This window comes from Xenopus laevis, chromosome 7L, assembly GCF_017654675.1.
Source record: "Xenopus laevis strain J_2021 chromosome 7L, Xenopus_laevis_v10.1, whole genome shotgun sequence".
NCBI lineage: Eukaryota > Metazoa > Chordata > Amphibia > Anura > Pipidae > Xenopus > Xenopus laevis.
Genome location: NC_054383.1, coordinates 40,011,583 through 40,024,121, shown reverse-complemented (window position 1 = coordinate 40,024,121; position 12,539 = coordinate 40,011,583). Strand labels below are relative to the sequence as shown.

Genomic DNA, 12,539 nt, shown 5'->3' with positions numbered 1-12,539 from the left:
TAATTTTCTGGGGTTGCAGAATAGGGATGTAACGCCGTTCGCGAACACCGGCAAAAAATGCGAACAGTTCGCGAACAGTTTGCGAACTTCGAACATCCGAAAATCGTTCGATTCGAACGATCGAAGGATTTTAATCGTTCGATCGAAGGATTTTCGTTCGAATCGAACGATCGAAGCCATTCGATCGAATGATTTCATTCAATCCAATGGCTTCGATCGTTCGATTTGAGCGAAAATCCTTCGATTTTAGCGGTCGAAGGAATCGAATGGTCGAATGATTTTTGACGCGAACGCCTATTGGCGAACGTCGCGCGACGTTCGCGAACATTCGGCGGACGCGAACAGTCGAAGTTCGCGCGAACTAGTTCGCCGGTGAACAGTTCGCTACATCCCTATTGCAGAACTACATCACCCTTCACCCGCCCAGCCAGAGAATATTTACAGGTTCCCGTCAATTAAAATAAAGGGTGTGTATGGATTATTATTCCTTTTGATCATTCTATGAAACTCATTCCTTCAATAATGAGACAAAACTGTTTTCATTGGTGTTTAATAGATTTCAGGGCAGAATTAGTTTTCTCCCCACACCACAGAATAGAGAGTGAGGGCTTGTTGAAGTCAAGCAGGTGGCAGACATGTGTCGTCTAGAACAAAGCTCATCAGCAAGTATCAGGCTTCCAACTATCCCAGAGATGTTTGTAGAACTCAGTGGACAGTTTCTCTGCCTTTGAAGATTTGTATAAAGATCTTTACTGAACTCTATATAAAAACTCGATAAAAATCTAGAATCTTTCTTTTTAAAAATGACAATATCCAACAAAATATATGGCAGAAATCCTAATAGAGTACGAGGCATGTTCACTTATAAAAGTAAATACCTTCTCTATGCAATAGAATAACCCTAAACCAAAAAGTTCTTTGGCACAGTTGTGAATCTGGAGTCCTAACTATAGTCCTCACCATAAAAATGTGAAATTATACTGCATGCTTTCATTGAAAAGGTGTTAATGATGTTAAAAAGAGCTGTGCAAGCCATAATTATCAGAATAAGATGGCGCCTTACCAACTGCAAAACTGTTGCCAAAACCCCCTAAATTCCCCTCTACCCTCAGGCTGAGAGAACTTTGAAATTGCTCATTGCTACTGCACAGACTACATTGTGTCTAATTTGTCACTTTTTGGCATTTTACTATTACTTTTCAGTAAAGTAACACCTAACTAATTTATTGTCCCTGAAAAAATCCAGAATTAAAGGAGAAGGAAAGGTGAAATCATTGGGGGACGGGTGCCAAAAGTTAGGCTTCCCTACAGTGATTGTAATCACTTACCCGATACCCCGGGTCGTTGCTCCTGTTAGCAGAAAACTGTACTGGCCTGGGGCTCTTCCCATCCCAGTGAGCGCCATGGAGTGATCCTCCTCCTTTTCCGCTTGTCTTTCTTCGCTACAACGTGGCTCACACATGCACAGTAAAGTGAAAAGAACAGGTTTTTTTTAAAGAAAGAAGAGCAGGAAGAGGACTGCTCCGTGGTACGCGTAGAACCCCCCCCACAGTTTTCTGCTAATAGGAGCACCAGGGTATCAGGTAAGTGATTATAATCCCTGAGTGATACCTAACTTTTGATAATTAAAAAATAGATAGCACACCTATCAACGAAAAATAAATTTCTTACAAAGAAAAAAAATACAATAAAAAAATCACAAAATAATACTAAGTGAGCCCTCTCACTAGGGGGCACATTTACTTAGCTCGAGTGAATGAATAGAAGAAAAAATACTTCGAATTTCAAAAAAATTTTTTGGCTACTTCGACCTTCGACTACGACTCAAACTAAAAATCATTTGACTATTCTACCATTCGATAGTCAAAGTACTGTCTCTTTAAAAAAAACTTTGACCCCCTACTTCGCCAAGTAAAACCTACCGAACATCAATGTTAGCCTATGGGGAAGGTCCCCATAGGCTTTCTAACAAATTTCTGTTCGAAGGAAAATAGTTTGATCGATAGATTAAAATCCTTCGTATCGTTTGATTAGAAGGATTTAGTCGTTCGAACTAACGAATAGCGGTAAATCCTTCAACTTCGATTTTACTTAGACCAGCCGAATATTTAGGGCTAATTAACCCTCGATATTCGACCCTAAGTAAATGTGCCCCTAAGTATTAATTAACCCTCGATATTCGACCCTAAGTAAATGTGCCCCTAAGTATTATTTTATGATTTTTTATTATATTTTTTTCTTTGTAATAAATGTATTTTTCGTTAATTGGGTGGGCTATGTTTTGATTATCTTTAGTTATTTTTGGAGACCCTTATGGGGAGCCCCCTATGGATTAGCACCCTGTATTTCATTTAGAGGGTGTGCGCCTCCTTTCTCTATACATGATACCTAACTTTTGGCACCATCAGTGATTTCAACTTTCCTTTTTAAATTGTTTTGAATCCTGGTACAACAGATATTATCTATTTATTGTCTGCAGGTAACACTGTATAATGTATATACCTATTTGTATATACATGAATGGCAGATTCCAAACTGTTTGTACAATTGTTTATTGTATACATGTATAAATACAAATACCCAGGGTAGGAACAATTAACTATCCCCTCACATCTTTCTACTAAACAACTACTCATGACCACAGAATATTTTCCCCATTAAATGCTATGCTTCTAACATTTTGTTTGTTTGAATGGCCTTAGTGGCCTAAGGAAATCATACTTATATGGTAAAATCCAAGTTTATATAAACAACATACTAACAATTTACATGAATGGTTTACACAAGCTTGGACTCTACAATAAAGTCCTGTACAGAACAGACAGAAAAGGTAAAACATTATCAACTAACTTGAAAAATATACTATATTAAACCTCCTAATCTGGTTCCTAGATTCATGTTGCTCATATATCTCATGAGACAGACTTACATCTTCTGCTTTCAATCAAACAGGTTCCTTGCGTCTTTATATATATATATATATATATATATATATATATATATATATATATATATATATATATATATATTCTTTTCAACTAAAATACTGTATTTTATTTTTACAGATTGCATATAAAAAGAAGGCCCTATAAACTATCAGTATGATTTTCTAGCAGCATTTGTGCTTTAAATATGAGCAGCGGGGAACTGCAAAACAACCTCAGTGGAAAGGAACTATAAAATGTCAACTGAACAAACATTAATGGAACGGGTATGATATTCGGAGGGCAGAGCAATAAAGAACGAAGAATAATTCATGAAAGAACTATATTCATAGCTAGCCCTTTACACACACAGTTTAACCCAATATGGGAATGGTATAAAACACGCGTTAGGCTCATACACTTTGGAGATTTTCATTGAATTTCAATTGGACCAACGGGAGTCTGCTCAACCAGTTGGCTATTATAGAGAGTTCTCCCATCCAAAGACTTGCTTTGCAGTGTGCTTAATTGATCCCATTTAGCCTGTTGGACTGAAGATGCAGATTACAGTAACTCTGGACTCACAGACTAAACAGGATCACATATGCAGAAATCACAAATACATAGAGGCCCATTTATCAAAGGTCGAATTTCGAATTCATGAGATTTTTTTAAAATTAGAATATACTCACAATTCGACTGGGAGGTTATTTAAGAAAAAATTTGAATGTCTAATGTTCGATGAAATGGTTCCAACCGAAAAATTCGAATCATATCTGATTCATACGAATCGTATTTTTCTCCTGAAAAATGTCAGGAAGGCTATTAATATCCCCAAATGGCTCAGCAGACATGAACTCGGCAGGTTTGAGGTAGCGAATATGCGAATTAGGACCGTTTTCCATGGTCGAGGTGTGATAAATCTCACATTTGAATTTGCATTCGAATACGGGGATTAAAGTTCAAATGTGTGATTTTTTAAACTGGAAAATTTGAATTGACTGTTCGACCCTTGATAAATCTGCCTCATAGTGTGTCAGTGGATAAGAGAAGCCAATATGCAGTGCAACAGACTTAAATTGTATCAAGATCACTAACTTGCTTGCAACCTTCCAAATACTACAACACAAGCAGTGCACGCTTTTAATCTTGCCTACCCTGAGCACATGGGGATATATCAGAGAAGAGTCACGTGTCTATAAGGTATGATCACCTCAATGCAATCTTTGTTTTTTCCTTTGCGTGTCCATGTGTAACCAATCTTGAAGAAGAACAAGCTTCAACCAACCTGCTCTTAGTTGACATTAACACTAACCTCTAAAGAGCCAGCAATAACTTAAGTACCAAACAGCCCGATAAGAAACAAAAATCAATACACTTATTAGTTTACCTAATGTGGCTTGTCCTCGTCTACTGGACTTTCACTGTTATAAAGTCCAGATGTTTAACTGGCTGTCAAATAAATGCCCGGTCTGAGCAGTTTCATGAGTCAGTTATCATTCTTTGTAAATGAACTATGAGAAATGTGTTGCAGATACAACTCGCATTATGAGAAATGTAGAGAGATGCCTTTCCCACCACATCTGTTAAAAAGCAATGGACAGTATTATTAACACATAAAAAAAAAACAAGAAGCATACTTTGGTGGAATGCGCTGACTTAAACTGGTGAAATACTCCATATTCTCCTTCTGAATAGGACATTCCATCATCTGTTCCAATCAAATACTTTTCTAAAAAGATTTATTTATTTATTTAATTGTTATCAATGAATTCCTTTAAAGTATCTTGGCTGGCAGTTTTTGTTGTTGTGTCCATTCTTGGATTCCATGAACCAAGTCCTGTTAGGCAGTCGACTGCTGCAATATTTCAGTGAAGTTGGCACTTTTGCTAAATGAATTCTCCACGAAATGGAAGCAGGTTGGTGTTTTGCTGTTGCCAGCGATAACGCAGCCGGCATAGGGGCTGGTCTTCTGCATTCTCAAATTCATTAAATCCCAGCTGATTCAGCACTTCATAAACCCCAGCTTTGGATGCCACCTAAATGCAAAGGGGAAACAATTTAGGGCAGTACCACACAGACAAGATAGACAAAATAACAGCTTGCAGATATCAGCAGGCTCCATTGTTCCTTATGTAGAATGTCACATGGAGTATAATTTAAGGAATGACCAGGTCCCATAATCCATTGTAACAGATAAACAATAACTTTAATTGGTCCACTGATGCATAACCCTGAACAAAAGCTGTCTCAGTAGACTAGACTAATAGGTGGGCCATGTGGGGTCAGTATGTATCCAATTTTTAACATGAATTTGAATAAATAATTTATTTTTACTATTGAAAAGCCTTGGGACATATATCTTTGATATTAATGGTTTTGCATATGGACTGCCAATGAACTGGGGCAATTCCCTTTGGCTTGGTCATTGATTCTCAGAAATCAGAAGTGGACCCCCGATTGAATAAGAATGGTTTTAGTAGACTAGTGGACATAGTCTAAAACTGGCAATGCAGCAGGACCATCCCAACCTATATACCAGGAATATCAGCAGATAGAGTGTTGGTTCTGCTGCTCTTGGCTTGTTTATTTTTTTCAGTCTGAGAGAAGCAGATCTTCTCTGTGCCCCAGCTCCATTGATTTGAATAAGATCCCCTTGAGCGCATTCACAAACAGTCGAGGTCAGCCCATATACGCAAAAGCAGCTATTTTCAGGCCGACCTCCACTCCACTGCATGTGACTGTATTCATGCAGATATTATTCAAATCAATGGAGATGGGGTATGGAGCGGATCCTCTTCTCTCAATATAAAAAAATATGCAGGCTGAGAACACCAGAGCCAATGCTCTGTCGGCCCTTGACCTTTGAGTCTTTTAGGCTACAGTTTTGGGTGTAAATGTTATCGGATTTTCTAATGGGGAGGGCAAAAGAAGTTTTTTTAACAAGAAATTAAAAGTTAAATTGTGTTATCACCAACCTCCTCAACAAAATGAGCAACCCAAGTGTGAATAAACATTTTTGTCTTTGTGCTTATATAAGTTAAATGGGTACAAAATGGAATAAAAATTTATAATTTCGTCCATTTGTTGGGTCCATGGATAAATTAGGCTAACACCATTTTCTGCATCCCCTTTTTAAGAGAAAGTAGCAGGTACATGGAATATATGACGGACAAAATGTAGTGAAGAAATGAATATAAAAAATCTCTCACTAAATATATATGTATAGATTCATATATAAAGATTCATACCATCTTTCTTATATATTTGTACAATTTAGAAGAGCTGTAACTTGAACTATTTTTTTTAATATGTAAAAGTCCTCTGGCAGGCATTAGGTTAAAAAAGGAAGGGGCCTGCCAGCCTCATAATTTACTAAACAAACTTGAGCCAGCCTCCATACATGAGAGCTGTAACGAAAGGATTGTAAAAATCCTTTTTTTTCCCCCCAACCATCAACAGAGTTCTTGTTTCAGTCCCTGCTGCCTTGAACTGCAGAAAAAATGAATGTAAGCTGTTTTTGCAGCCACTTTCATACTGCAAGGGACAGGAGTCTGCGTGTTTGCATCCAGCACATTCATCCTTACTGTTATGAATAAGAAGCCCTGTTCTACATTCTCAATGTGCAACAATTACCGTCTATAAGCTGCATTGCTCCAGTAAAACATCTCACTGTAGATTGGGGAGGCACCAGGAAAAGTGGGTGTGGAGGCCTAAAGGTCTGACTGAAAGGTTTTTTGGAAAGCAGGCCACAGAAGACTAATAGATCCCACTTATTCCCTCTATATGTCTTGCTCTTTCTACTTCTTAGTCCGTGTGGCTTCTACTTTAGCCTATCTCTTTCGGTTTCTGAGTCAATCTTTCTCGAAGTGTGTTTGGTCCAACAAATGTATTTGAGAGGGCAATTCAAATGATAAATCTTTACAGCTTGAAAACATTTTCTGATTTCTCAGGGCCTGCATGCAGATTTGCCCTCTTTATGGTCTCCAAATGTTGTAGCTCCCAACTGTTAACTTATGATAGGGGGCAACACAATCCATTCGCTATTCTTTAAAGCTCTGGATTAATATACATTATATATAATATAACAGTTATACAAGTATTTTGGCAAATATTTTAAGACACCTAGGAGTAGATTTATTAAGGTTTGAGTTGATTTTTCCATGAAAATTTGAGTTTTTGAAGGTTTTTCGGGTAAAAATAAAATCTAAATGATCCAGTTTTTTTAAAAAAACGAGAATATTAGAAATGAATTATTACCCGACCCTGGAAATAGCTCGAATTTGAAAATACACCACCCAAAACCACTCCAGGTCATGGTGAAGTCAATGGCAGAGGTCCATTTAAAGAGGTTAACAACCTACCTGAGTTGTTTTCAGAGGTTTTTGCCCAAAAACTTGAATGATTTGAGCGATTCAAGTTTTTATCAGGACTCGAACTCGCAGAATCAGGTTTTTCACAATCAAGTTTTTTCTTAAGTAAGATACCATTCGAGTTCATTCGAGGTAAAAAAAACTCTAACATTCGACCTTTGCTAAATAACTCCCATAAAGTGAATGCAATGCGGTTTAGCATGTTCTATTATCTAGTCTACATGTTAAACGGGGACATTGTAAAGCTGTGTTAATAAGGGGAATATGGGAAACTGGGAATGCTTGTGTTTCAAAATGTTTGCCCACTGGTAGTTTTAACTTTCATTTCAATATTACAATCTGCTTCAGCCCTTACTTGACAAATTTATGATCCAAATATTATAACCACAAACTATATATAAACAGAAAAGGGATTAGTGATTGCAGCTTTCTAATATTTTACTACCATGACCTTCAGGTAGCAAATCTGGAAAGCGTCACATTTCGATACAATGCAGCCTTTCTTCCACACAATAATGCAAACATTTGTCCACAAAACACTGGTTAGCTTAGAGAGGTATACGGGATATCCGTCTAGACAGGCCTTGGTCTTTAAAATGTTTTCATTATTCCAATATTAGGGGATGACCAGACTGTTTTTAAATGTTCAACACTCAGCAAGTCAAATATTTTAGTCTTAATGATATCTTACTATTATGCAATAAGCTTCATATTTTTGTTTTCTTCTTTTTCTAAGGCCATTTCTCACCTTTCATGTTATTCCCAAGATTTATGATATATCAGTAATATGGCACATGAGAAAATGTTCCTAAAGCCACAGGGGAGGTTCATTTAGAGTGCTCTAAAAGGCAGCGCTCTGTATTGATATTGAAGGCTATTTTGTATTTTTTCTATACAGCATCATTAGTTTAATATATATATATATATCACTGTATGTATTGTAATTGCCTGTGCTGCTAAACCCTGGGATTCTAGATCAAGCCTTTAATCTATTTGCTATTCTTTGCAGCATTATTTAATTATGTATGATAATATTTGATGTATTCTTATCATTGCCTTCCCCAGTTGGCATTGCCAGATGTGTGTAAGTAGCTAGCATTACTGCCTGCATTGCATTATTGTGCATACAAGACCCACACCCAATATAACTGTGGCATATTAGTATGACCAAAATGAAGATGTACACACTGCTACTTAGTGGGTCAAACTATTACATATTTTAAAGTAATAAAAAAATGTAACGAAATAGCATTACATTAGTTAAAATCGATGTATTACAGGTATGGGATCAGTTATCTGGAAACCTGTAATCCAGAAAGCTCCAGATTACTGAATGGCAGGCTCGTATACACTCTATTTTATCCAAATTTTAAAAACGAATTTCCCTTTTCTCTGTAATAATAAAACAGTACCTTGTACTTGATCCCAACATAGATATAATTAATCCTTATTGGAAGCAAAACCAGCCTGTTGGGTTTATTCTACATTTACATGATTTTCCAGTAGATTTAAGGTATGAAGATCCAAATTAAGGAAAGATCTGTTATCTGGGAAACCCCAGGTCCTGGATAACAAGTCCTATACACGTACATGTATTGAAATGATTATCCATTATACAACTGTGCATGGGTTATAATAAAATAATTATAGTATATAAAGACTTGTATATAGTCATAAAAAAATGCCTTTTAGGACCATATCCAATCTGCAGACTTCCAGTTTGACAGCCCTGGGGTATTTAACATAATTTATCAGGTTTAGCTAAAATGTCAGCCCATCCGTGCGTTGACAAAAAGAACTACTTTGTATTCAGTTGCAAGTGGTTTCCTCCCACACTTGAAAAACATACGGGCAGGTTAATTGGCTCCTGATGAAAAACTGACCCTAGTGAGTGTGTGTTGTATGAATGTGACTTCAAGCTCCACTGGGGGAAGGACTCATTTGAACTCATATGATGGTGCCATATAAAAAGAGAATCTGCTACCTGAAGTAATCTTCTGTTTTACCACTCCTTACTATACAAATCTTTAAGGAAATAGGTCAGTATTTCAAGGGTTGCCCAGTCTTAAGCAACATCTTTAAATACCCTTAAAAAAAATGTCAATGCACAAGACTTCTGACATCTAAACTCCCAAATAGACTGTTGCAGGGCAGCGGATGTGAATCGACGTAGTATGTGACAGCAGCTGAATGGCCGGTACAAGGCTAGCTCTTACTTTAAAATTCTCTGAGCCACGTTTGAAGGGTTTGTTATAGTTTGCAAATGGTGTTGTGGTTGGCACTGTGCCGCACACGTTACAATGTTGTACTTGTTGTCAGTGAAAATGCAGAAGTTTATTAAGTGGGCGAGACTGATAGGGCTTCAGTGTAAAGACCTCCTTTCATACAGAGCCTACAGATTCTACCAGAGCTGCTTCCTGCTGTCTCTTTTCCTATATTTATGAATTGAGAGGGCCAGTATGGTTTAATGGCAGCTAGAGGTAATGATAGAGAGAATAATCAGACACGACAGCTTCACACATGCACAGAGCCATGTTACTTCTGTTTTTGTCACAGTTTGGGCAGGATTACTTTATATAGGTTGTACAAATGTTGTTGGATTTTAGTCTTAACAGCTGGCAAGGAATGTGGGAGTTGAAGTTCATCGCCATCTGTTTAAAACAGGCTGTCCCTGGCGGAGATGGTGGGCAATCATTTATTAACTTCACATAAAAATTACGAGAATTATACAGCACAGACCAATGCTATAACTGAGGAGAAATGCCATCCCTCCACTTATTTATTTCTGTGAAAAAGAATTCCATCCTGGGGGGGATGCAAGAGTTCTAAATCCTGGAACTTTTTAATTGTATTACTTGTGAGCTTTCTTTTGCTTATCTCCACTTTTGCATGCAAATAAAATGGAGAGGCTGAAAGGTATAAAAAGTAGGGATGCACCAAATCCACTATTTTGGATTCGGCCGAATCCTTCTTCAACGATTCGTATGAATACCAAACAGAATCCTAATTTGCATATGCAAATTATGGGCGTGAAAGGAAAAAGTGTGAACATTTTTTTTTACTTCCTTGTTTTGTGATGAAAAGTCACATGGTTTTCCTTCCTGCCCCTAATTTGTAAATGCAAATTAGGGGCAGGAAGGGAAATCATGTGGCTTTTGACATTTTCGGATTAGAAAAAAATACTGAATCATGGCTAAATCCCAAACCGAATCCTGGATTTGGTGTATCCCTAATAAAAAGTTAAAAGAGCATATAGAAGATAAAAGGTGAGAGAAGATAGCTAAGAGTGAACTAGAGAAAGTGTTGCTGGCTGTGGCTGGCTTATTATAACAGTGGGCGTGGCTTATAATTATAGGAGGGCTTAATTTTAACACACCCCGACAAGCTCGGCACACATAGGGGGTTATTTACTAAACTCTGAATGCAAAAATCACGAAAAATTTGTGATTTTTTTTTTATAAAATCAGACTTTTAAAAAAATCACGAATTTTTCAGCATTTATTAAACCCTGAGGATGGAAAAGTCCAAATCTGAAAATCCGGCATCTCAGACCTGTCGAGGTTGCATATAAGTCAATGGAAGAAGTCCCAATGATTTTTTATGTGCGCTGCGTTTTGTGCAATATCCCAAAGTTTTTGGAATTTTTCTGAAAAAAACATAAATCGTATTTTTTTCCGCAAAGCAATTTTTCGGGAAAATTTAATAATAAATAAGCGTAAAAAACCCAAGCGGATTTGATCTGTGTTTGTAGCAGAAAATATTGAGATAAATTCAGACTTTGATAAATAACCTCCATAGTATCCATCTGCTTTTTTCACCCCAATTCAAGCACTGACACAGACATACATAATTGTTTTTGCCTGCAAAGAAAAAAAAAGAAAAGCAATGAAAAAATACAAAGAACCAATACCATTTACTGTATGCTCACTACTTGAAGATATGCTTTCAACTTTATTATATGTATAAATTTCAATAATTTGGCATAGAAAACTTTTCCCATGACTTTAGCTGTATGATTTATATAACTAGCACTAAGGACTGGTTCATAGAATTATAATAGAGGAAGTTAAAGGGTAATGTTAACTATGTAAAGATATACACACAGGTGGGCTTCAGTGATTAAGTGATTAACATTGGATCTTCCAGGCAGCTATACATTCTGCCACTATATTCCAGAGCAGTCTTATTCACTGCCAAGTTCCATTCCATGCTATTCATGGCTCCCTGTAATGTATGTGTGCAAGTATATGTTTATGAAGTGTTAGTGTGCAGTCAGTGCTGTACAGAAATATTATAATAAATTATATGTGATATTGTATATAGAGTCCTGCATTGGGCTGGGTACCTGTGGAATAGCGCTATATAAATAAATGATGATGATGATGATGATGAATACATGCAACGTGGTTGGGTTTTGGGTCCCTGATTCTCTGACCAGGTGGTCTGTCCACGAGTACACTTTGTGGGTACCCAGGTCGATTGCATTACCCTCCAAGTTCAAAGTTGTTTTTAGCCCCGACCTGGTTGATCTGCCTGTGGAGTGACACCACTTCTAGTTTCGTGGGTCCCCTGGGTTGGCCTAATGACACAGTTAACGTGGTTAGAGTTGGGTAGTAGGGAAGGGGTAGGGGGTTTTGTGGGTCAGCGGTCCAGGTTGGCACAGGTCTGCCCAAATGGATCTGTGCAGGACTCTAATTGCATGAGACAGCAGGTGGGAACAGGTTTCCAGTATTTCTGCACTTCTCCAAGGCTGCAAATGCTAAAAGCATCTTAAAAAAGCATGTGTGGTGAGTTTTTACGTGCCGGCATTTCAACCCATCTTATTTTATCTGCACGCCTACTCATAATATTGCATTTTATGAAAAACAGAATTTCTCTTCAGGATAATCCCCGCGCAAATGGTAGCTGAGCTCTAATGAGCTAAGACATGGCAGGAAGTAGAGATTCAATATGTAATTTGCTTCCCCCAGTGAGCTTAAAAACTACCACATGCAACATCATATGCCTTAGGTTCAATTAAGATATGGAAACTTTGACAACTGTTTATGTGAATAGTACAGTATGCTCTTTTATATGAGCACAACTTTCATGGTTTAGGCTTAGTGGCCCTTTAATTAACACATTTTTTTCAGTCTGGTAGCTTCGAATCTTGAAATGTACTTCCTTCAAGGGCCACTCTCACATCCACCATTATGCTCCAGAAAAACAATGAATCAGATTTCTTGTCAGCTACAAGTAGCAG

The 12,539-nt window shown here is 37.4% G+C and overlaps 1 protein-coding gene across 3 annotated transcripts in view; it reads right to left on the bottom strand.

Moving 5' to 3' along the window:
- Positions 1 to 534: 534 nt before the first annotated feature.
- pald1.L (phosphatase domain containing paladin 1 L homeolog) overlaps positions 535 to 12,539 on the bottom strand; it is a 180,495-nt gene continuing 168,490 nt past the window's right edge. For all 3 annotated transcript variants that reach the window (XM_041568824.1, XM_041568825.1, XM_041568826.1), the window contains exon 20: positions 535 to 4,963. In XM_041568824.1, coding sequence (XP_041424758.1) covers positions 4,814 to 4,963 — 150 coding nt within the window. In that variant the 3' untranslated portion in view covers positions 535 to 4,813. The remainder of the gene's footprint in view (positions 4,964 to 12,539) is intronic.